A 22,726-nucleotide genomic window follows, 5' to 3' on the forward strand; every position below is an offset into this window, starting at 1 on the left:
CACACACTTACGTCGAAGACATGCTAGCAACGTGTGTTACTGTGTAGTTGAAGCAGCAGCACAAGGAGCACTCTGAGCAGCGATTGGCCATTGAGGAGCTGGAACACAACATCCGAATGGCCGAGGACGTGTGTCCGGGCATCACAGACAGGATGGTGACGCACATCATCGCCAGGTGAGGCAACTTTTTTTTTTCTTGTCTTTTGTTTTGGTTTGCTGAGCAAGTGCATGCTTTGCCGCCCACAGGTTCAACACCAACTGAGGGCAAACAGGAAGTGTACAGAATGAAGAGAGACTCAGCATGGAGACTTGCTGGGCAATGTCTCAACACACACACACACACACACACACACACACACACACACACACACACATGCACATCATTTACTTTACTGCTGCTGCATGAAGAAGTAAGTTGGGAGTTGGTGACTTTTTACTAACTTGTGGAATATGTTCACCGCGTGCCTTTGGTGTCGTGCAGCAATGCAGCTTTATGTTAAATACTTCTTCTGTAGCACTTGACAAAAACCACATGCCAATAATATTATTTCTATTGTCATTGGGAGATTTACACAAGGCGCCCGCATTTGGTGTAATGCTAATAATGAGTTAGCGCTAGCTGGCTAGCTTGAGCGCTGCAAGGTCCTTCGCTAAGCAGTCTTTTACGTTGCTAAGCATATAGTTTGCTAGCTTATTGTTAGCTGCTGCTGTTAGCCATACAGCTAGCTGGCACTGTGAAAGTGTTACTGACACTTTGAACCAAAGACACTAGCTGGTCATTGTGTATATATATTTTTTACGTACATATCATTAAGGGATGTGATAATGCTTACGCAGTGGGAACATTAAGATTTTAGAGAAATGTTTTCTTTTTTGTAGCGGGACATAGAGTTTTATGAATAAATATTTAAGATTGATTGACAATGTTGTCATTTTTAATGTTCATTTTATGCACGTTGACAAAAGACAAATGTAATTGTTTTTACTACAGTGTCACTTTGGTGACTTTTGCAGCACCTTTTGTCTCCTCGTTTTCATCCTTGTGTCTTTCCTCATCCTCTTCCTCCTCATCCAGCTGGAGGCTCCCAGAGGAGAACCTCATGCGGGCCAGTCCGCCGGGCCGCACCAGCCTGCCTAGTGGTGGCGGACAGTAATACGGGTAGAAAACCTCCGGGTCAGAGTCGCTGTAGCTTCCTGAGGCAGGAGCGGCCATCATGCACAGGGAGGCGGGGCGTTGAGGCAGAGGGGAGGAGCTTAGGGGCAGGTAGGTGGGCCTGGTGGGCCGTGTCAAGTGGGGGTAGTAGCCCAGTGGGCGGAATTCAGAGGCGGGGTTCGAAGTCCTGGAGAGGGGAAACTTGACATCTGGTTGGCTGGCAACGCGGCGAGGAAGCCCCGGGAGGAAGTTGCAGTCATCGCTGTAATGCCCCGCCTCCGTGCAGCACATGCCCAATACCCTCGTCCCGTTGTTTCCCAATCCCATCCCGCCTGAACTTGAGGCCCGCAGGTTCCTCCCGAGCATTGAGTAGGAGGCTGGGTCTTTGTTTAGAGGGTAGAATGATGGCCGCCACAGCCCGTCCTGCCTCCTCTGCTGCGGCAAACGTTCCAGCGAGGAGGCGGAGACGCAGTCGGACAGGTACGGGAACGTGGGGAGCACAGGGTGGTATTGATAGGCAGGGCTGTTGGGGTACAGGAGAACCAGCTGCTGCGCCGCATCCGGGTGCGGCTGGGGGTTGGGCCGGCGTCTTGAACGGTTGCCGTATATGCCGGCGAGTCTCTGAGCTTGCCGTTGCGCCCCCAGCCACGCCCTCCGGGGGTCCTCCATCGCGGACGTCGATGCCGAGCGGATGTGAGGCGAGAGGGGCGTGACTCGGGCCAGGCCGCGACACCTCGGGGTGACCTCCACGGCCGATTGGCTGCGCTTAGCCCCACCTCCTCGGAGCTCCGCATCCTCCAAGGCACAGGTGGAGCGTGGGAACATCTGGTCATCATACAGCTGCAAAAATGCATCATTATAAAGTGGTAAAGTGCTTATCTTGCACTTTCGGATCATCCCCAAAATGGCAGAGGTCATCTTTACTTTGTGTCCACTTACTTGTAAGGAGACGTCTGTGAGGATGTCGGGAGAAGATCTGCACTGTCTGTATTCATAGTCTGATGAACACGAAGTCCTGCACAGAGAGTGTTTTTGTGTCTTTAGTGGGCTGCAGTCACTGCATGTATTCTTGGCAAGGACCAGCAGGGGGCACCTGGCAAAGTGCAAAGGCTTCTTCTCTCCAGATTCCAAACACTCCAGCAGCTGCTTCTGCGTCCGCCCACTGGAGAAGCGTCAACAGACATCGGTGATGACGTCATCTTACGGATGCGACCCAAGGACGGAAAGCTCACCTGTATCGGAAGCCGGAGCCTTTGCACGACAGCAACGTCTTCCTTTGCAGCGGCTGCGGCTCCTCCGGCAGTCGGAAGAAGGCGTGGTACTCCACGCACAACTTCCAGAAGGCTTTGCACACGTCTCTGCTCGCCATGCAGAACTCCAGCGTGTCCTTGCGGGACAACTACACGGGACAGAACACCACGGTGGCACCAAGCAGTACACTTTTTGGTACCCTTCATCCGGGGTACACAGTACCTAAGAAGAACCTCACCCCAACTTTCTCGTGCAGCTTGATGAGGAAGTGTTTCCGCTTAAAGCTCACTTTGCGAATCTTGGCCCAGCTAAATGTGTTGATTTTGGTGTTCCCCTGAGGACAAACGCCAGCGTTAGCAAGTTCTACTAGAGTCCAGGCGGAGCCACCTGGTCTACCTGAAAGACCAGCACGCCGCAATGCGTCACCGCCAGGTTGATGCGCATGCCCTCGCCGTCGCTGGCGGCGTGTGGCCTGATGGCGTACATGTCCAGCCTCCTGGCCACCTCCAGCAAGTGCGTGTCTGACTCCGCCGGGGACACACCCCTGTGGACACACGGCCAGCATGGAGCGCACCACATGGACGACTGGTGGCGTGTGCGTGTGTACCTGTGCTTCTTGTGGAGTTTGATGATCTTGTGGTCCAGGTACTCCTGGTTGGGAACGTAGTGCTTAATCGCCAGCTGCTGATGGTCCAGCTCGTCATCGTAGTCTCCAAGCTCCGCTGTCACACACACGAGGAAAAAAACATAAATATGCTAACAATAGAAACCTCCATTATCATCATTTCTTTTTAGTCCTTTCATGAAAATGCATATGTACAAGTCACGTACAGTTCACACTTTAATTGTTTTTTTTGTTTCATAAACCTTTCCATGATCAGAAAGGTACGGAGCCCTAAAGGGACATGGAGGGAAAAAATGTATAAGACGGCTGGCGCAATACTTAATATCTCGCAATACTTTTTGCGAGATTTCGCAAAAGGTTTTTTTCCTATATGTCAGTGAACTGGAAGTAAAACAGACACAGCGATGGTGAATCAAAAGTGAAACAGAGAAAGCGATGGAAGAGCCTATGGGTGAGGGCCGACATCCGGGCAACTGAGCTACATACGGGTTCTTCGAGCCATAGCAACCAGACTGGCGTTGAAAACAAACCGTTGCCATTACTCTTTAACCTGTCGACCTACGCTGGTTAAACCCGTCATTCTGCCTCCAAAATGCCGAAAAACTGTGTTGTTTTTGGTTGTGCTAACCACAACTGGAAACAGGGAAAACAAAGGTTGTATTTTGTTCTGCCAAAGCGTGATAAAAGCACACAGAGACGAGACAAATGGCTCGCAGCTTTACACTGAGAAAACAAGGACAAAGTCCCGGGTCGTGTGTTCGGATCACTTCGTTTCTGGTAAATATAAGGAACAAAAATCCACCTTCTTAACCACAACTTGGCTATACCGTCCGTGCTAATGTTGTACTTGTTGAATTTGTACATTATAACGTTCGACAGCTGAAGTTGTTGTTGTACAAAAATAACATGCGGTATATACTATATAGGCCAGGGGTCATCAACGCGGTGCCCGCGGGCACCAGGTCGCCCGTAAGGACCAGATGAGTTGCCCGCGGGCCTGTTCTAAAAATAAATAAATAAATACATTTTAAAAAAATGTAAAAAAAAAAAAAAAACAATATATATATATTTTTTTTTAATGAAATCTACATAGAAAAAACACAATATACACTTTCAATCAGTGCATGAACCCAAACAACCTCCCCCATGCACACTCATCCACACCCACTCACACAAAAGGGGTTATTTCTTTCCAATATTCTGGTTCCCACAACATAGACAACACATCTGCAAGGGACACAGTCCCTGAAGCACACATGATTGTATAGGCTGCTGGTCCACTAACATTTTCATTAATTCATTAATTACTATTTTTTATGTAATTATTTTTATATTGTTTTACTTTCTTTTTTATCCAAGAAAATGTTTTTTATTTATTTATCTTATTTTATTTTATTTTATTTTTAAAAAAAAGGGCCTTATCTTCAACAGACCAGGTTGTCAATGACATTAGATTTGTTTAAAGGGTTTTTTAAACCAGGCCCAGTCCAGATAATGTCCAAGTCTGACTCAGCAGCACACACCTTCATTCACGTACACAGAAAAAAATTAGGGAACACAACAGATTGCATATAATTTATAAACAAAATTACATTTTCAAAATAAGCACTTATGTACAGTCCAGATTATGTCCAGGTCACTCAAATTAGGGAACACAACAACAGATATCATATAATCTATAAACATAATTATACTTTCAAAATAAGCCTTTGAGGACTTCTCATCTTTTTTTTTATGTTTTTTGGCATCATTATCGTTTTCAACCATGTAACTTTCTAAAGTTAGAAAATACTGAATACATGTTTTAAAGAAAGTAATACTAAGTGAATATCTGTTTTTGGCCTTAAAAATAAAAATTTTACCGAGCACTATAATTAAATTGACTAAATCATGATTGTCAATGAACTCTCCTAAAATAACAGAAACCACATTAAGCTTCATAAACAAACCAATCCTTAAACACATTTTTTCAACTTCCACCCAAAACAAAGACACAATATGACAATACCAAAACAAATGCAGGGTGGATTCAGGCTCCTGACAACAAAATCGGCAATCATCTGACTCTGTCATATTCCATAATTTTAACATTTTCCCTGTGGGTAAGAAGTTATAAATAATTTTAATTTGAAAATAACGATTTTGCACATCGATAGTGGTTTTATAGATTAGTTTGAATATGGCATCCCATGGCAACGGGCAGTCAAAAAAGTCCTCCCATTTTCCATTTGTGTTGTATGAGGCAGCCTTCAAAGATTTCTTTATTAAATAAAATGTATATATGTTTCTATTTATTTTAGTTCCTTTTTGCCAACTAGAATTTCTTATTAGAGGTTTACAATCTAATAATTTAGTAGTTCCATAATTAATTATTTGTTTCCATCTTTTCCCAATTACTCCAGTTAGTTGATAAAATTAAAAGCTTGAGCAAGCATCACCATACATAGCTCTAAATTCATCATACTTCATAATTTTACCATTCTCATTGATAATATCATTGACAAAAATGATTCCTCTTTCAAACATATTTTTCCAAAAGAAAGGCTTTCCATATATTACAATATTAGAGTTCATCCATATTAACTGCTGCAAAATATTGTCTCTTTTTTCTGGCACATAAAATTGAAAACACCACTATGAGTGGATTTTTTCCTTTATGAACCCCGCCATGTTTCCCAGCAGACTCTCTGGGAGGGGATCACTTGTAAAAAAGGATACAATTTCTTTTGATACGGTACATGTTTTTTGTCCAACAGGACATTTGTGTACCACTCAATGTTTAAATACATCTTTGGAACAATTGATGCTTTTAAAGACAGACACATAGCTTCAAGGTTGAGAAGTTTCAGGCCCCCATATTCATACCTTTCTTTTAATCTTTTCTTGTTTGCCGTTCCAGACAAAATCGAAGACCCTCCGCTTATAAATCTTAAAAAAGTTTTGTGATGGAGCTGGTAATGACAAAAACAAATAAATAAATTGAGGAATAATTAACGAGTTGGCAATAGACATTTTACCATACAAGGTTAGGGATTTCCCTTTCCATAATTGCATAATTTTGTCCAGCTTTCTTAGTCGATTATCATAATTTACTGAGCCTAGATCTTCCAGATTTTCTGGGACAACAACACCAAGTATGTTAACTGGTCCATCTGTCCACAAAACAGGCACTTTGCATTCCATTCGAAAGGACGTTCCCTTTGGATTTCCGATCCTTAACATTTTACATTTATCATAATTAAGCTTAAGGCCAGATTGCTGTGAAAATATGTCCAAAAGATTAAAAAGGTTCCGCAAACAATGAGGAAAAATCTTATCTTTGTGAATCAGCCTTTTCTGACATGAACTTCATCAAGAACAAACACAGAACACGCCTCACTGATGCACATCTGCAAGACTCACTCAGAGTTGCAGTGTCAAGTTACACATCAGAGTACAACACACTAGTTAACAGCATGCAATGCCAGGCTTCCCACTAACTGACAAAGAAACAGATAACAGATTTGGTGTCCAGTTCAAAGTGTGACATGATTTAAAAATTTGAGAGTTTACTTTTGTATTTTACATGAGTTATTATTTGTACAAACATGGTGCAAAGTAATTCATGATTTGTTAAAAAGTGTTAGTGGCTAGCTAGTTAAAATGGGATATTGTGATTTCACAAGACTGTCTTAGAAGTGATCATTTGAAAATGTTCAATTTGAAAAATGTGCACTTAGAGAAAATATAAAAATAAAGTGTTGCATATTGATATTTATCTGTTTCTATATATATTTATTGTGAGAAATCATTAAGATGATCAGTGTTTCCACAAAGATAAATATCATTAATTATTAATAATAACAGAGTTAAAGGTAAATTGAGCAAATTGGCTATTTCTGGCAATTTATTTAAGTGTGTATCAAACTGGTAGCCCTTCGCATTAATCAGTACCCAAGAAGTAGCCCTTGGTTTCGAAAAGGTTGGTGACCCTTGATATAGGCTATAGCCTAGCTAGCTATTTTCGAAAACCGGACAACGAGAGGATACCAAAGGCAGCGTTAAGATGGACACCACCGGGAAAACGTAAGCCAGGGCGGCCAAAGAACACCTGGCGAAGAACAGTTGTACTTAAACAATACATGTAGCCCTCAAATCTCTCAATATTTTATACACTAACACTTGATCTTGATGTTGATAACTTCCGCGTCTCTTTCTTAGTAGCGCGCAGGCTAAGCTAACTAGCAAGCTAAGCTAAGCCTGAGAAGCTTTAAAGTTCACTGAGACGAGTCTGACGCAAATAATACATTTTCGTTTTTTCACACGATATGCGAATAAGTAAAATGCGTAAATGAAGGATTTAACGCCGACTTCCAAGCCACAACGCTCGTTAAATGCTTTTTCTGTCAATGCTGTGTTCGCTGTGAGCTGGTTTGTTTTCAACGAATTCCCGGTTGCTAGGGGATTGGTAGGCGGAAGTGACGTAGGTCCGCCCTCACCCATACCCATCATCCGTGAGAAAAGTTTATTGATTTCTATTTTAGTATTGGCCTAACATATAAATGCATCAAATCGTATTATGGTCCCACAACAGAGCACAGTTGATGGGTAGGCTCCCGCATGCTCCCGCTCCTCCATCCTTCACTTTTGGTTCACTGACATAGGAAAAAAACCTTTTGCGAGATCTCGCAAAACATCCATGTCCCTTTAGGGGCTCCGTAGAAAGGAGCAGATAGAACAGTGGTTCTTAACCTTGTTGGAGGTACCGAACCCCACCAGCATTCACCGAACCCTTCTTTAGTGAAAAATAAAATGTTATTTTTTTTTAAATTCAAGAAAAGGGTATGTTTTTTTACTGGTGCACAAAATTAACCGTGCATGAACATCACCTTGTTCAAAGAACAAAACCAACAGTGCATGAACTCACAACAAATTACACACATTACCATGAATTGATTAACGTGGACCCCGACTTAAACAAGTTGAAAAACTTATTCGGGTGTTACCATTTAGTGGTCAATTGTACAGAATATGTACTGTACTGTGTAAACTGTATTGTTTCATATAATGTATTCTCTTCCTTTGCAATCTGCTAGTAAAAGTTTCAATCGATCAATCAAACAACCTGCAAATCAGATGGAAAATTAGAGAGAACATTGTTTGGGGGTATCCATAATACGCTGATAGGGAAAAGTTTTTATTTACATGATAAGTTGGATGTGTCTTTACCTCCGTGGTGGAGGCTCCGCCGAACCCCTGAGGCCGACTCACCGAACCCCTAGGGTTCGATCGAACCCAGGTTAAGAACCACTGAGATAGAAGAAGAATATTCTTATATTTATCTGCCCCCTTTTTTAACACAAATTATTTTTGATGACTTTATCACTGTTTCCTCCACCAACACCCAAAGGCCAACATACTTTAAAATTCTCGTTTAAGCATTTTCACAATGACACGTATACTTGCCAATCTTGAGACCTCCGAATTCGGGAGATTGGGGGGGTGGGCGGGGGCGGTGCCGGGGGGCGGGGTTAAGGGGGAGGAGTATATTTATAGCTAGAATTCACTGAAATTAAAGTATTTCTTATATATATATATATATATATATATATATATATATATATATATACATAGATATATATATATATATATCTATATATATATATATATATATATATATATATATATATATATATATATAGTACAGTAAACAGTAATGAAAACACAGTTCTACTAACTGTACTGTACTTGCTGCTTACTTTAAAAAAAAATAACACTTACCTTTCACTATTTGAGTAGCCTTTGTTCTGCCATTTGAGTACTGGCGAGCGATCTCTGAATCCGGGGACATAATCTTCACGGATTTGTTGAAAACATCCGCAAATGAGAACGGAATGATGGGAATCCGGATGTTGTGTATCAGTGTATTGTAATAATCCCAGGAATGTAGGCTCATACGACTTCTTTGTTTGTCTTGTTGTCTTTATTGCACAAGATGTAATTCAACCACACAACAGCTCCAATGTGTGTCTATCCCTTTTCCCGGCAAAACTCGAACACCCACTTCCTATTAACAACGTAACGTCCCTATCTCTCCCGGAAGTCCCGCCCGCCAGCCAAAGTAATTGGCTAACACCCCGCAGCCAGCCGCTACAGTATTAACGTGCCGGCTGGAATAAACACACGCTGAGAAATAGCTCCGTGCCTGCCTACTTTATGGGTTATAGATAAACCTATGGATAACGGAGACATATATAATAGTCTCCTTTTCAGGTGAGAGACGACGCTAAAGGCAGCGCCTTTAAGGCACGCCACCAATATAGTTGTCCGGCTGGAAATCAGGAGATTTTCGGGAGAGGCACTGAAATTCGTGAGTCTCCCGGAAAATTCGGGAGGGTTGACGTCCAATCAAAATCGAAAATCAGTTTGATATAATTCCAGTTGTCTCTTTTTGTAACTCTTGAATTCAAAAATATTATTGCAACTTTTTAAGTCTTTCTTTAGAGAATTCAATGCTTTCACACCAGCAACAGACAAGCACGTTTGTTTCAAACTTGTTCGCGCTCTTGGATGTTTAAAGTCATACGGCCTTCTGTTATTCTCATCTTCAGACGTGAACACAAATAACTTTTGTCAGTCCTTTGGATTAACTTTATTTCTAGCTTTGAACATCACTGACAGAGTATGCAATTCTACAATGTATTTTAGTTGTAATAATCCTGACCTCATGAAGAGTGGATTTGTGTGGTCTCTATATCCTACTTTAAAAATAATGTTCCGGCAAAAACTTCAGAAGTCAGAGTTGAGGCGACCAGCGAGTGTGATGATTACCATAAAACTTAATGCTGCCTGGTCAGCACAATTTAGTAACAATGGCAATGACATTAGCATGTTACCATGAATTGATTTACGTGGACCCCGACTTAAACCAGTTGAAAAACATATTCGGGTGTTACCATTTAGTGGTCAATTGTACGGAATATGTACGGTTCTGTGAAATCTATTAATAAAAGTTTCAATCAATCAAAAAAATGTAGCTAACAGCAAAGCGGCTAATGACTGGCAAGAAAATGTAATGGTGGTTTATTTATTTTTACACTCGCATTGCAATTAGCAATGTTGACTTGTAATTTGATGAATATTTTATTATGGCTTGACCCTGGAACAGACAAATTCACACAAACACATTGTGTTGCTATTGAGTCATCACTAAATACTCCACTCTGCCTACAATGAGCCTTAGCTAATAAAGGCAAAGTCCCAGGGCAGGTAAAATATTTTTACAAATAATAAAATATGTACTCATGGCACATGTTTTTATGTTGAGAAAGTAAACCGTGTGAAAATATTTTGAGGAACAAGAAGTTGTGATTTATTTTCATTGCAAAGTGGCTCCTGCTAGGATGGGCGCCACGTTAGAACATAAGCATACTGCTACAGCTGACATTTCCAAGTACCATTGGCTGCCGCCCGTGGGTAGGGGCGTGGCTCAACATTGAGCCACGCCTCTTTTTAGGCACCATCTGGTGGCGGAAACTATGACCGCTAAATGCAGCACCGGAGCGGCGGCCAGGGGCTTCTCGACAAAATTGACTGTCGACCTCACAACTTACACTGCAGTATGTGGGAGACCAGCAGGGCGGCGCTGTTGTCGTTACAAGTCAGACTTCCGGTGGACAAGTCCCGCTTGACCTGTAAGGCAAAAAGATAGCTGCACGTGCACAACATGGCGGTCAGCGAGCGGAAGATCAAAGAGTGGCGGCAAAGAGAAAGGAAGTTACCGAGTGAGGCTTCGCTTCAGTTGGCCAGGATCCGGAGGGAAAAACTTGACGATAAACCTAAAGAACAGATCGCTGGTGTCTGGAAGAGGACGAGTAAGTTTGAATAATTAGTCTACATCCTTAACGAGCTTATATGGACGTCTTGTATGTTTGACATGTTGACAAATATAATAGACATTCACACTCTTGGAACAACAACATAGACAAAACCATCCTGTTTCCTCTACAAAGAATCAATCAACAGCAGGGGACTATAGGGTTGGTTGGTTGTCACACTTTGTATTGAAAATATCAATGAAATTGAAGCTTAGTGTTGGCTCTCATTTTCTAACTTCTTGTAACAAAGGTAATTTACGATCAAAGACACTGTGACAGTAAGGTATGTTAACTTATGAAGAGGAAACAATTTAGGCTAGCCTACTGTAGCTATATGTAATATTTATGAATATATGACAAAGACATGCACCTGGGGATAGGTTGATTGGCAACACTAAATTGGCCCTTGTGTGTGAATGTGAGTGTGAATGTTGTCTGTCTATCTGTGTTGGCCCTGCGATGAGGTGGCGACTTGTCCAGGGTGTACCCCGCCTTCCGCCCGATTGCAGCTGAGATAGGCTCCAGCGCCCCCCGCGACCCCGAAGGGAATAAGCGGTAGAAAATGGATGGATGGATGGATGGATGACTACAGTAGGGCAGCACGGTGGGACAGGGGTTAGTGCATGTGCCTCACAATACGAAGGTCCCGAGTAGTCCTGAGTTCAATCCCGGGCTCGGGATCTTTCTGTGTGGAGTTTGCATGTTCTCCCCGTGACTGCGTGGGTTCCGTCCGGGTACTCCGGTTTCCTCCCACCGCCAAAAACATGCACCTGGGTATAGGTTGATTGGCAACACTAAATGGTCCCTAGTGTGTGATTGTTGTCTGTCTATCTGTGTTGGCCCTGCGATGAGGTGGCGACTTGTCCAGGGTGTACACCGCCTACCGCCCGAATGCAGCGGAAATAGGCTCCAGCACCCCCCCGCGACCCCAAAAGGGACAAGCGGTAGAAAATGGATGGATGACTACAGTACCCAGGCTTCGTAGGGGTGCTTAAAAACCTTGTAAATGCTCGGAAATGTTCATCATATTTCTCGGCAGTCTGACTCAATAGGCTAATTATAAAATGGAAAAAAATAATATAAGTTTCCTTAAAAATGAAAGCTACACGCTTGATCTGTTGGCTTTGCACAAGCCTTTACATTAGGTTGTGTCGCCCCCCAAGAGGACAGTGGTGTGTCGGTCCATCACGCCGGGAGGTTGTCGTTTTAATGAACATTGGATGGAAAATGACAAACAAAAACTTTGGATAAAACATGCTGCAAAGTATGCAAAAAGGAAATCCAGCTTTTCGCAATGGGAGAGTCAGCTTTCTCGAGTCATATGAAAGGTAAGCCACAGAGATTACTAGCCCTACAAGTTAACTAACGTTACCTAAAGTTTTGTTTTGTAACCTTTTTGTACATGCCAGACCTAAACTATGTGAGATCAGCGCTAGGTTACATGTTAATTACGGACAGTTATTACGAGCTATGAAAAGAAAAAAGCGAGCGTTTGTCAATGATAAATTGTAATGTTAAGAACTTCCCTCAACTAAAAATCGATTTGTTATCATAGCCACAGTTATAAGGCTAGATATGCTTAATGAAAGGTGACTGAGGTGTTGTGAAACAAACTAAATATTTTCCTTGAATTTATTATCCTTATATCAATGTGGAACAGTTTTGTTAATAAATGAGTGAAATTGACATTTTGAGGGTGCGTGTATTTATATCACATTATGCAGTTTACAAGCACAAATACAGTGTGAATCAATCTGTGTTGTTCGATGTCATTGAGTGCTGCAAGTAAGAAAAATAATAAGACATTTGGGGGGAAAAACACAAATGGAGACATGTTTGCAAACACCAATGACATTGAAAAGTCTACAGAAACACTGCTTCATTTTGTATGCCCCAATGATAACTGCTGGTTCAATGTTAGACTTAGGTTTTAGCAGATTTTCCGTATTTTTTCTACAGACAGCATTTGGTGACCTCAAACAACAAGGCTATGGATTGATTCACACTGGTTTTCGCCTTTTGAAGGGTACTGGAAAAACTGGAAAATGGATCTTGAAAGTCCTTAAAAAGTGCTTGAATTTGGCCATGGAAAAGGTGTACGAACCCTGAGTACCTCAACTTAAGAATGTTTTGAGATAATAGCTATCTCTCTGCTAATTATTGTACTTTAAGTTACTAGCAAAAATTTTAGCTACAAGCATCCCTGTCATTAGTTGGCATAGTAAATGTCACAGTGACGTCTGATGCAACATGTCTTTGAATGTTCTCATTCATCCAGGTCATTGTCATCTCAGCGTATTCAATAGATTGCAACTGGACTGTTTGGTTTGTTTAGAAGACATTTCGCCCCTCATCCCAGGAGGCTTTTTAAGTTCCCAAATATTTATGCTCCAAAAACCATGAGGGTGTGCCTGGGCAAGGATGGTTTCGCCCTATCGCAGTGAGAAAAACAACCGTTTGTCCGATCCTACTTCCTAGAATTAGCTTATAGCTACAGATAGAAAGAACTTTGGTTTTCCAAATACGAGATGGAAGGAAGTGAGCGTGAAAGACCGTGCTGAGAAGAAGTGGAGGAAATCCGAGGAATTAAATAAATAAATAATCAAAAACATGACAGCGTGTAGTCAACTTGGTAAAACAGCTTGAGTGTATCACTGCTATAGTCTGCACCTTACTGAAGCAGAATGAGTAACACCAGCCAACGATGTTAAAATAATATCTAAACAGCGGGCATTTATCCATGAAAGTATGGAAGCGCTGCTGATGGTGTGTTTGATGGCAAAGCGGCTCAAAGAAGATAGTGTAGAAGTCCACTCTCCAAGGTAAATACTGTACATTATTATTACATTACTACAGTAATTATTTTGTACATTATATAGTATTGTTTTTGTATACAATAATACTTATCTAAAAGTTGTTTGTTTTTTTTACATGTTAAATTGTGCTGTTTTGGGGGGCATGCGCCAATTAAATAAATTGCAATGGGAGACGCTGATTTGAGATACAAGCATTTTGAGTTAAGAGTGACGTTACAGAATCGGTTAAGCTCTTAAGTTGAGGTACTACTGTATATTAGGCTTGCGCACCGGCTTACCTGGGCTGAAGCCCAGAGGCCCCACCCGATCAGGGACCCTGGATTTTGACGGCGGAATGCAATGATTGGTGTTCACAGCTGTCAAACAGCTCCGCTTTGTGTAGCGATTATGTACTCTCTCCCTTGGCTGCGTTGCTTTTCCCTACCGCTCCGAGCGGGGCTCGAAGCCATACTGCCTGTGTCAGAGACCAGCGTACTACTACTGAGCTAAAAACGCAGGCATTCTCCTGGATCGCCAACACTTTTCCTGAAGTTAACTGGCTTCTCTTACACTCGCACAGATGTGCATGCATGAAGGAGATGTATTCATGAACAAAATTATTTTTAAAATAGGTGATATTTTTCGCGTTGTTGTTGTTCTGTTGAGTAAAATCATGATTTATTTTTCAATCTTGTGGTTTCTGGGGGTGGGAGGGTATGTTGAGGTCAAAACCCTCTCAGCTCCAGTGCCCACCTTTGGGTTAATGCGGCCCTGGCGATATATATGATATAAAGTTGGTCGACGATAGAGCTTTTAATACAGTACTATCGTTTTATCGTGATAATGCATGTTGATGACACATTGTAGCTGTGTGCCACAAATTTGACAGCGACAAGCAAATGAAGGCGTCCCTAATGCAATGGAGCATTTTCGTGAGCGGCTAAAATCCCTCCACAGTGCATAGCCACTTTTAAGTCAGCAATCCTTGCCAAATAAACTACATTTCTTACGAGTATCATCCCTGGAGGACGAGAGTTAGCCAAACATGCTACGCTACACACTGTAGGAGGATATGCTAACCGCAAGCTAGAGGTCTTGAATGTAAACAAAGGTATCATTACCGTCGATAATACCAAATATAATATCATTACTTGGTAAATATTACAGTGGTAAGATCAATATTTTAATTATAAAAATTATATGTTGAGTTTTTGTTTACAAATTCAAAAATTAAGTCCCTGGACACAAGAGGGTTTTAAGGGCAAAAAACCCAAACCAGAATTAGGAAATAATTTCCATATTTAATTGATATTGTTACACCACTATCCAGTGTTTGTCTGATTATAATTGTGATAAAAAATTAAAGCATTCAATGATCTTCAAAATCAGAAGTATCACTATCAGCATTGGTATGACCGATACTACTTGGCTGTTGATCGATACCCAAATTTGTAGTGCCAGCCAAAACTAATACATCCAAACAACAGAATAATAAGTGTTTATTACATTTTAAAATAAGTATAGATGTAACATGATACAACAGAGAATAACCACCTATTAACAAGTAGATTCATCAATCAAAGTTTATTTATATAGCCCTTAATCACAAGTGCCTAAAAGGGCTTCACAAACCACGACATCCGCGGATCTAAACCCACATCCGGGCAAGAAAAAACTCAACCCAAGAGGATCAATGAGAAACCTAGGGAGGGATTGCAGACCCCCCTCATCTCACCCCAGGCTGCAATATATATCGCGATATAGACATGAGGTCATATCGCCCATCCGTACTGTATATGTGACAAGCATAACCACCAAAAAATCCCAAATTAATTTTTTTGTTAGCATCAAGGCTAACAACCTTATGGATTCAGTTAGCTATCTATTAATCTAAACTTTGGCTTACTAATGAGCTGAATATTTACTGTTTGACATGAAAAACACCAGAAGTCCTTTCACCTCAAATTCAGCCGTCTGATTCTAGAGAAGACTACATAGGTGAGCTCTGATCCCACTTCTGTAATTTTCTACCCAACAGTTTCAGACATAATGAGTGTGACAACCAACTCAATTTCTTCCCTGCTACTGATTTATCACACACACCAACACTTACATGTAATCTGCTTTGCTAGCGGCTTGAGCAGCTCCAGCCACACCTGCCACATACACACACAACATATCATCACTTCATTGTGTGTGTGTGTGTGTGTGTGTGTGTGTGCGTGCGTGCGTGCGTGCGTGCGTGCGTGTGTGTGTGTGTGTGTGCACGCGCACTGACATAGTTGCCACTGTGGTGTCTGAACTCCAGGCCAAAGTATTCCTTCTCCAGCAGCTTCAAGTGACCACACACTTTGTTGAAGAAGTCACAGCCCTGAACCTTGTGCTGGCACACGCCACGAGAAGAAGTTAGTTGTTGAGTTAAAAGTGAAGACAAATTAAATTGCCTCTTTCCCGCAGGACACACTTTCCCATTTACTGTAAGTGTCTTCTTCACTGTCCTGTCCCTTATGAAGAAATTATCACGAGCGCGTCAAAGAGGGGTGAGTCAAAGCACTTTTTCTGAAACTTTTCTGCAAAACATGTCATGAACGAAGAGCATGGTAATTCCATGATCCAATCAGATGATTGCTATGATATGCTGTGATGTATGAAGCAGTGTTCATGTGTCAGGTGTGATGTCTTAATTTTAGTCTTTGCTGTCCACAAGCGTGTGTTTATCTCTGAAGGAGCGCTGTGATTAACTTGTCATGGCGGGCGTGTGTGAGTGTGTGTGTGTGTGTGCGTTTAGTGATGGGGGCAATGGGGTAGCATCTGTGGACAATTACAGAGTAGAGAGTGATTATTAGTGGAGGACAAGTCTCATGCTGTGTCTATATACTTACAACTCACCATTAAAAGGGAGAGAAGAAGAAAGTAAATATTACGATCCTCATTTTTGGTGTGCAGACAGTAATGTATTTGGGACAGCACTGCGCTCTCAAAATTGGCACACTCAAATAACTAATTACAAAATGTAGGGTAGAACAGGATTAGTTGTCACACTTTTTACTCAAGTGTGAATTGCTGATCATTAAACGGGTCATATAATGATTTTTTTCTCTTTTCAAAACACTTGGTTTTGGTCTACATAACATGTAATGATGTTTTTTTGGTCAAAATGTAGTATAGACTGTGCTGTAAAGAACTATCTTCAAGCCACTTTTTGCTGTTTCCAAATACTTTGTATTGAGAGGTGGAGTTGTTAGATGCAAATGAAGCCCTCCTTGCCACTCCCCCTCACGCTGACACGCAGACTTGTTTTGTAGGGTTTTACTGTTTTTGTTTTGCTAATACTGTGTTGAATATGGACACCGGTGAGCGCCACCAGCCATCTAACTTTGTCTTGACTTTCTCTACAACGCAACATCTCAGATGATATAGCAAGAACAGCAGCTCACTGTGGTTTGTTGTTGGCTAAAAGGAGACGACGCCGGGCACAGAAAAGGAAACCCGGTTGCTAATCTGGTACTATACGCTGGCTAAGGTTAAACTTCTACCGAGTCATTATCTCTACAATGCTATACATGTGTATATTGACCATACAATTATTTTCTATTCTATATCATGCAGGGTTTCCCGCAGCGCTTTGTTGTTAAGGTGGCCGCCTTAACAACAAAGAGCCACCGCCTAAACTAACGTCTTAACAAGCTGCTCCGCTTAGTTCTGCCTCTGTCTCTGTCAGTACGTCTCTGCAGCACCCAGCATTGTCCCACCCACAGAACCATCTGATTGGTTACACGCAGAGCGGTAACAGCCAATCAGCATGCGTATTCAGAGCGCATGGAGTCAGTGCTCTTGCGGTGGGGTGAGCAGATAGGTGTTTAGCAGGTAAGCATAAGGCAGCGGACTCTTCCCAAATTATAATAAACACCTCCCAGTCAACTATTAGTAACATCACTATGAGCCCGTTGACGTTCTAGAAACATGAGCGGCAGCTCAGCTCGCTCGCAGTCCTTGAGGTTAAGGCTAATTAGCTTTTAGCGTAATGTTAGCTTATTTTGCGGTGTGTGTGCGTGTGTGTGTGTGCGTGTGTGTGTGTTATGGACAGCAAAGCCCTGTCTGTCTGAGAGAAAGACAAGCATTATTGACCTACAGTTAACAACTAAGTTATTTCACTTGACCTTTTTCTGTGTTGATTGAGCTGTGTTGAAGCAGCAAAAAACGACATTATGTTAAAGGAAGAATTTCCTGAAGCTGTCTCTGATAGTTGATATAATAATGTAACTGCATCATAAAGCCTACATGAACTCCATGGTGTTCAGGGATGAATAGTCTCTCCTATTGCTATTGTACTATCTTTTCAGCTATTGTTACATTAATCATTAGTAATGTAGCAGCCTAGTTTTGAATGGCAGGGTCCCTGCTATCACATGTTGATAAAAATATAACATTTACATAATAAAAATCAACTACAGGCTTCCCAAATGCTGTAATAAATTAAGCAGGATGAGTTGAACATAGGGCTGGGCGATATGGCCTTTTTTTAATAACTCAATATTTTTAGGTCATATTGCGATACACGATATATATCTCGATATTTTGCCTTAGCCTTGAATGAACACTTGATACATATAATCACAGCAGTATGATGATGTTATGTGTCTACATTAAAACATTCTTGTTCATACTGCATTAATATATGCTCATTTTAAACTTTCATGCAGAGAGGGAAATCACAACTAAGTCAATTTACCAAAACTGTATTTATTAAACAGTTATTAAGCAGTGGCACAAACATTCATGTCATTTCCAAAACAGAAAGTGCAATATTGTCAAAGACATTTTGAAACAAGCTATAAGTTCACTTTTGTGAATGATGTCACTAAGATGACATTTCAAAACAACACTAAATTAAAGTGCACTTTTTGTACAGAACGCCACTACAATAGTTTAAAACAAATAAAGTGCACTTTTGTGACACACAAGATATTTCAATAAGTGTCATATAAAAATGAGCTGCATATCATATAGTATATGTCTTACGGTATTGATGTGGAAATAGTTGCTTCGGCATTTAGTTGGTGTGGCACCGAACGGAGATGTTGACATGTAAAGACATATTCCCACTTGAAGCCAAACCACCGTCGGACGATGGACCCTGTCCTGTTTTTCTTGGGAATTAATTATTCCTCCATTTGTTACCAGATTCGCACCTTCTTTCTCTCGTATTACCACTCAAACCACACCGTTAGCTGTTAGAATCACAGGTAACATTACCATGTCGCTACCTGTCTGCTCCACGGGAGCGTGTGACGTTGCTCACGTGACAGTATGTGACGTATGTAAGAAGGTGCGCTTGTTTTAAGGTCTCTGTGAGAAGGAGAGACAGGAAAGAGTGAGAAACGCATGCAGTTTAATGCCCCGCAGCTAAAAGCAACTACATGAGAACGTATACTCGAATATCACGATATAGTCATTTTCTATATCGCACAGAGACAAACCCGCGATATATCGAATATATCGATATATCGCCCAGCCCTAGTTGAACATATGTCAGCATGTGGCCCCACTTTTAACTCTTTTTTTCAAAACGCTTATTGCAAACGCTTACTTACAGTAAGTCATTAATTTGACTTAGTAAGTCATTATTTTGTCATTATTTTGACTTAATAAATTACTAAGTCAAAATATTGACTGACTAAGTGATAATAATGATATACTTAGCATCTCAGGTAACTAGGACTGTTTTGTTTTTACTTTACGGAAAAAATATCGAGATATATATCGATGAGGTGGAGACATGATGGCGACAGGCCGAGTTACACCGATTCTTACACCCACCCACCCCCTGTCCGCCGGAGAGACACCACCTTAACTAACACATTTTCTGGGGGAAACACTTGTCATGTGATACATTTACTGCACTGCTGCTTTGAACACTTGTAAACAATAGAGGTTTGAGCCGCGATACAGTAAACTTAAGCTATGAGTTACATCACAAACATAATAATGAATTATGTTACTAACTGGTCCATTGCCAAACACAGTAGGCAATGATCCAATTATAAGGAGGTTTTAGGAAAATATTTTTTTTATTATGCCGTAGGACAGAGACGCTGTTGTCTTACAGTAGAAGGCTAAGCTAGCTACACAACAAATCGAGCTAACGTATCATTTACGCATTTCTAACCTACTGTTATTACTTACTGTTTCGTTGTGTCTCTTTCAAAGGACACACCACAAATAAAAGGCACCGAGGCGCCATTAAAAGCAGTTTTTCTAAAAAACTATATTTTTGTGAATGTCAGTGGTTGGTGAAGCAGGACTCTCCTTGACACACACTCAGAGCGAATCATTCACAGTTGAAGGCAAAGTGTCACCAATCATGAAAGTTAAAAGGCACTTTTTACTTCAGATGAGGCTGAAAGTTTGTGTAGTGACTTAAAGCAACCAACAACAGAGCACTTTCCTTCATTAAGTTTTATTGTAGAAATGTTGTGGTACACCGGGTCCTATACATCATTTTTAAAATGGCTGACTCGGGCAAAGATGTTAAGGTAAATTTCTACCATTTATGGATAATCCGCTGACATCCCACTTGGGGAAAATTCCAAACGGGCGTTTGGAGGAAGTATGTATACACATAAGCAGGTACCAATAGGTAAGAAAACTTGGTCTTGCATAATAGCAACCCTTTAAAAACGCTGATTAATAGTCTTTCCTGCATTAAATTGATGATTTAAGTGTTGGCTCGAAATGTTTAGCCCTCTTATTTGACGACTCCATCTAACCAAGAGCTAATTATAATTTTACCTGTATATATTATTGTGTGAGTTTTTGTAATATCGTGTTATCCTTTTCTTTTGGCATTTTAGGAATTTTCTTCACTCATGCACAGCAACCTCTGCATGTTTAAGGTGTTCCTATATATATATATATATATATATATATATATATATATATATATATATATATATATATATATATATATATATATATATATATATATATTAGCACTTCTTATTCGTTTCCGTTGCACTAAATCAGCGCTGTATCATATGATGTATTGTTGAACGTTTATATAAGGCAGTGCTTCGCAAATATTTTCTGTTACGCCCCCCACCCCGGAAGAAGAAAATATTTTGTGCCCCCCCCCCACTCTCCACCATGACTAAAAATAGTATATTTTGTCGATATATTTGTTATGACAATACCTCTGCATAACATTGTAAGCTTAACAAAAATAAAGGAAACAACACACCAGTCTTTCCTCGTCCCCCACCGTGGTTACAGAGAAGCCAAATGCAACATACTCTCATTATATTCTGGTACAGCAAAAAAGCATGTTCCCCGAGGTTACGCGCCCCCCCCCTGACATTGCACCGTGCCTCCCCAGGGTGGCCCGCCCCACTGTTTGAGAAAGACTGATATGTGGTAACATTACTGTAGCGTAAACATTTATTTTATGTGTTTTTTACGGTACGTTTTACTTCGCTATCGATAGAATCTGTTTTCTCTTCATTCATCGTTTTAGACGGCTGCAGAAAGGCTGCATATTTTCTCATTAGTTGCTTATAGACAAATAAGGCAAGCGCAAAAATAGCTTTCGTGGATGTGGCCATCTTGATTTTCGATTTCAACTAAAACGCTCACAAATCGGCTGTGACGTCATTCCCAGCTCCGACTTCCAGCTTCCGAGGTAAATGGAACGCCCCATGTCACATGACTGCAAACTTGACACCTCATTGTCTGGTTCTGATACATCTTTGAATGCTTAGGTCTTAATTTACTGAAAGTGAATGTTGAGTATTGAAGCAACGAATATTTTGAGTTTTTCTTAATATAATTTTTATAGACTGACTGAATTTTTAAACACTCATTTTGCTCAGCAATTTTTATTCAATTAAACTGTCAGCAAACTTTGTAAAAAAAATAAAATATAAAAAAGCATTTCTCAAATTCGAATGCAAAAAAACTCTGTTACATATTTTCAGTGTTAAAAAAAGCTTTGGTAATAAAGACCCAAATTAACCCCCATATAAAGTCCTCTCACCTTAAGTTCAGCTGTGTGACAACCAACCTTGTTAACCCCCACTTATAAAAGTATTCCATTTCATACACAGTCTAAGAAAATGTATCCCAGGAGCCCCCCCCCCCCCCCCCCTGCCCCCCTCCCCATCATTCCTTGCCCCAGAGGTCTGAAGATGGAGGTTATACCTAATAAGCATTAAAAAGTTAATTGCTAATTTCTTTCGAGTAATTTTGTCTGTTGCTCTCATAACTATTTCATAATTGTGAGCAAAATATTGTAACACATTTATTAACTGTTACTTTAAATGAAGCAAACATACAACATCATTAGCTGAAATCATTAGTCGGTGGCTTAGGCAAATATTACACATCTTAAAAGACAAAGAACAAGAATGGGCGTCTATAAGATCAGAACTGAGGAACCAAGCAACCAATTGAAAAGTAGAAGACGACCAAACTGACCTCCACCTCAAAGGTGCGTTCACTGTCGTCCAAGAAGATAACACGAAGTCTGAGTTTGGTCTCTTTGGACACTTTGCTGCGTGTCTTTGCCTCACGCTCGTCCATATCTTGGCGCTCAGAAGATGTGCGCCATGCTGACAAATAGTCCCACAAATATGGCTTCACTCCTCCTCCTCATCCTTGTGTGTGTGTGTGTATGTGTGTGTATGTGTGTGTGTGTGTGTGTGCGCTTCCACGTGCACCAAGGAATAGTTCAATTCAAAACTATTTTTGGATTTATTCATTATTAGCATGTTTAATACATTTTTATTATGTGCATGAGCTCATGCATTATTGAGTATCATTTGTTTTATTTAATACAGAGCATATAAATATACATATTATAGTTTATTTTATTTCTCATGAATTAGTCTTGATATATTTGTAATCAATATATTGTGTACAATCCATGTTTGTTAAAAAGGGACTTCATTTTAATTATTTTGTTAAATAATGTCATTATTTAGTATATAGTTGTTGTTTTTTTACCTTTAAAATTATGTACACGTACTTTCATTATATGTCCACATTGTAA

The 22,726-nt window shown here is 40.7% G+C and overlaps 2 protein-coding genes across 2 annotated transcripts in view; one reads left to right on the plus strand and one right to left on the minus strand.

Annotated features, from left to right (window-relative positions):
* The window catches only part of stk26 (serine/threonine protein kinase 26), a 25,234-nt gene extending 24,323 nt beyond the window's left edge, over nucleotides 1-911 (plus strand). The window contains exons 11-12 of the mRNA XM_062065265.1: nucleotides 48-175; nucleotides 247-911. Coding sequence (XP_061921249.1) covers nucleotides 48-175; nucleotides 247-262 — 144 coding nt within the window. The 3' untranslated portion in view covers nucleotides 263-911. The remainder of the gene's footprint in view (nucleotides 1-47; nucleotides 176-246) is intronic.
* On the minus strand, nucleotides 728-22,288 carry LOC133661798 (FERM domain-containing protein 7). The gene is made up of 12 exons (XM_062065264.1): nucleotides 22,153-22,288; nucleotides 15,959-16,063; nucleotides 15,794-15,836; nucleotides 10,790-10,868; nucleotides 10,622-10,719; nucleotides 3,012-3,126; nucleotides 2,801-2,948; nucleotides 2,643-2,738; nucleotides 2,386-2,552; nucleotides 2,247-2,315; nucleotides 2,093-2,168; nucleotides 728-1,993 (listed from the first exon to the last, which is right to left on the minus strand). The coding sequence occupies exons 1-12, from the start codon at nucleotides 22,255-22,257 to the stop codon at nucleotides 986-988; spliced, it is 2,109 nt and encodes a 702-aa protein (XP_061921248.1). The 5' UTR covers nucleotides 22,258-22,288; the 3' UTR covers nucleotides 728-985.
* Between the last annotated feature and the right edge of the window lie 438 nt (nucleotides 22,289-22,726).

Source organism: Entelurus aequoreus, linkage group LG12 (genome assembly GCF_033978785.1).
Source record: "Entelurus aequoreus isolate RoL-2023_Sb linkage group LG12, RoL_Eaeq_v1.1, whole genome shotgun sequence".
Lineage (NCBI taxonomy): Eukaryota > Metazoa > Chordata > Actinopteri > Syngnathiformes > Syngnathidae > Entelurus > Entelurus aequoreus.

What these genes read in the sequence shown, in the direction of transcription:
- LOC133661798 (XM_062065264.1), bottom strand. Translation starts at nt 22,257, where the DNA reads ATGGACGAGCGTGAGGCAAAGACACGCAGCAAAGTGTCCAAAGAGACC. An exon ending in AAACTCCACAAGAAGCACAG is followed by an intron (nt 2,949 to 3,011) that starts GTACACACGCAC and finishes GTGTGTCCACAG; the next exon opens with GGGTGTGTCCCCGGCGGAGT. An exon ending in AGCTGCACGAGAAAGTTGGG is followed by an intron (nt 2,553 to 2,642) that starts GTGAGGTTCTTC and finishes TGTCCCGTGTAG; the next exon opens with TTGTCCCGCAAGGACACGCT.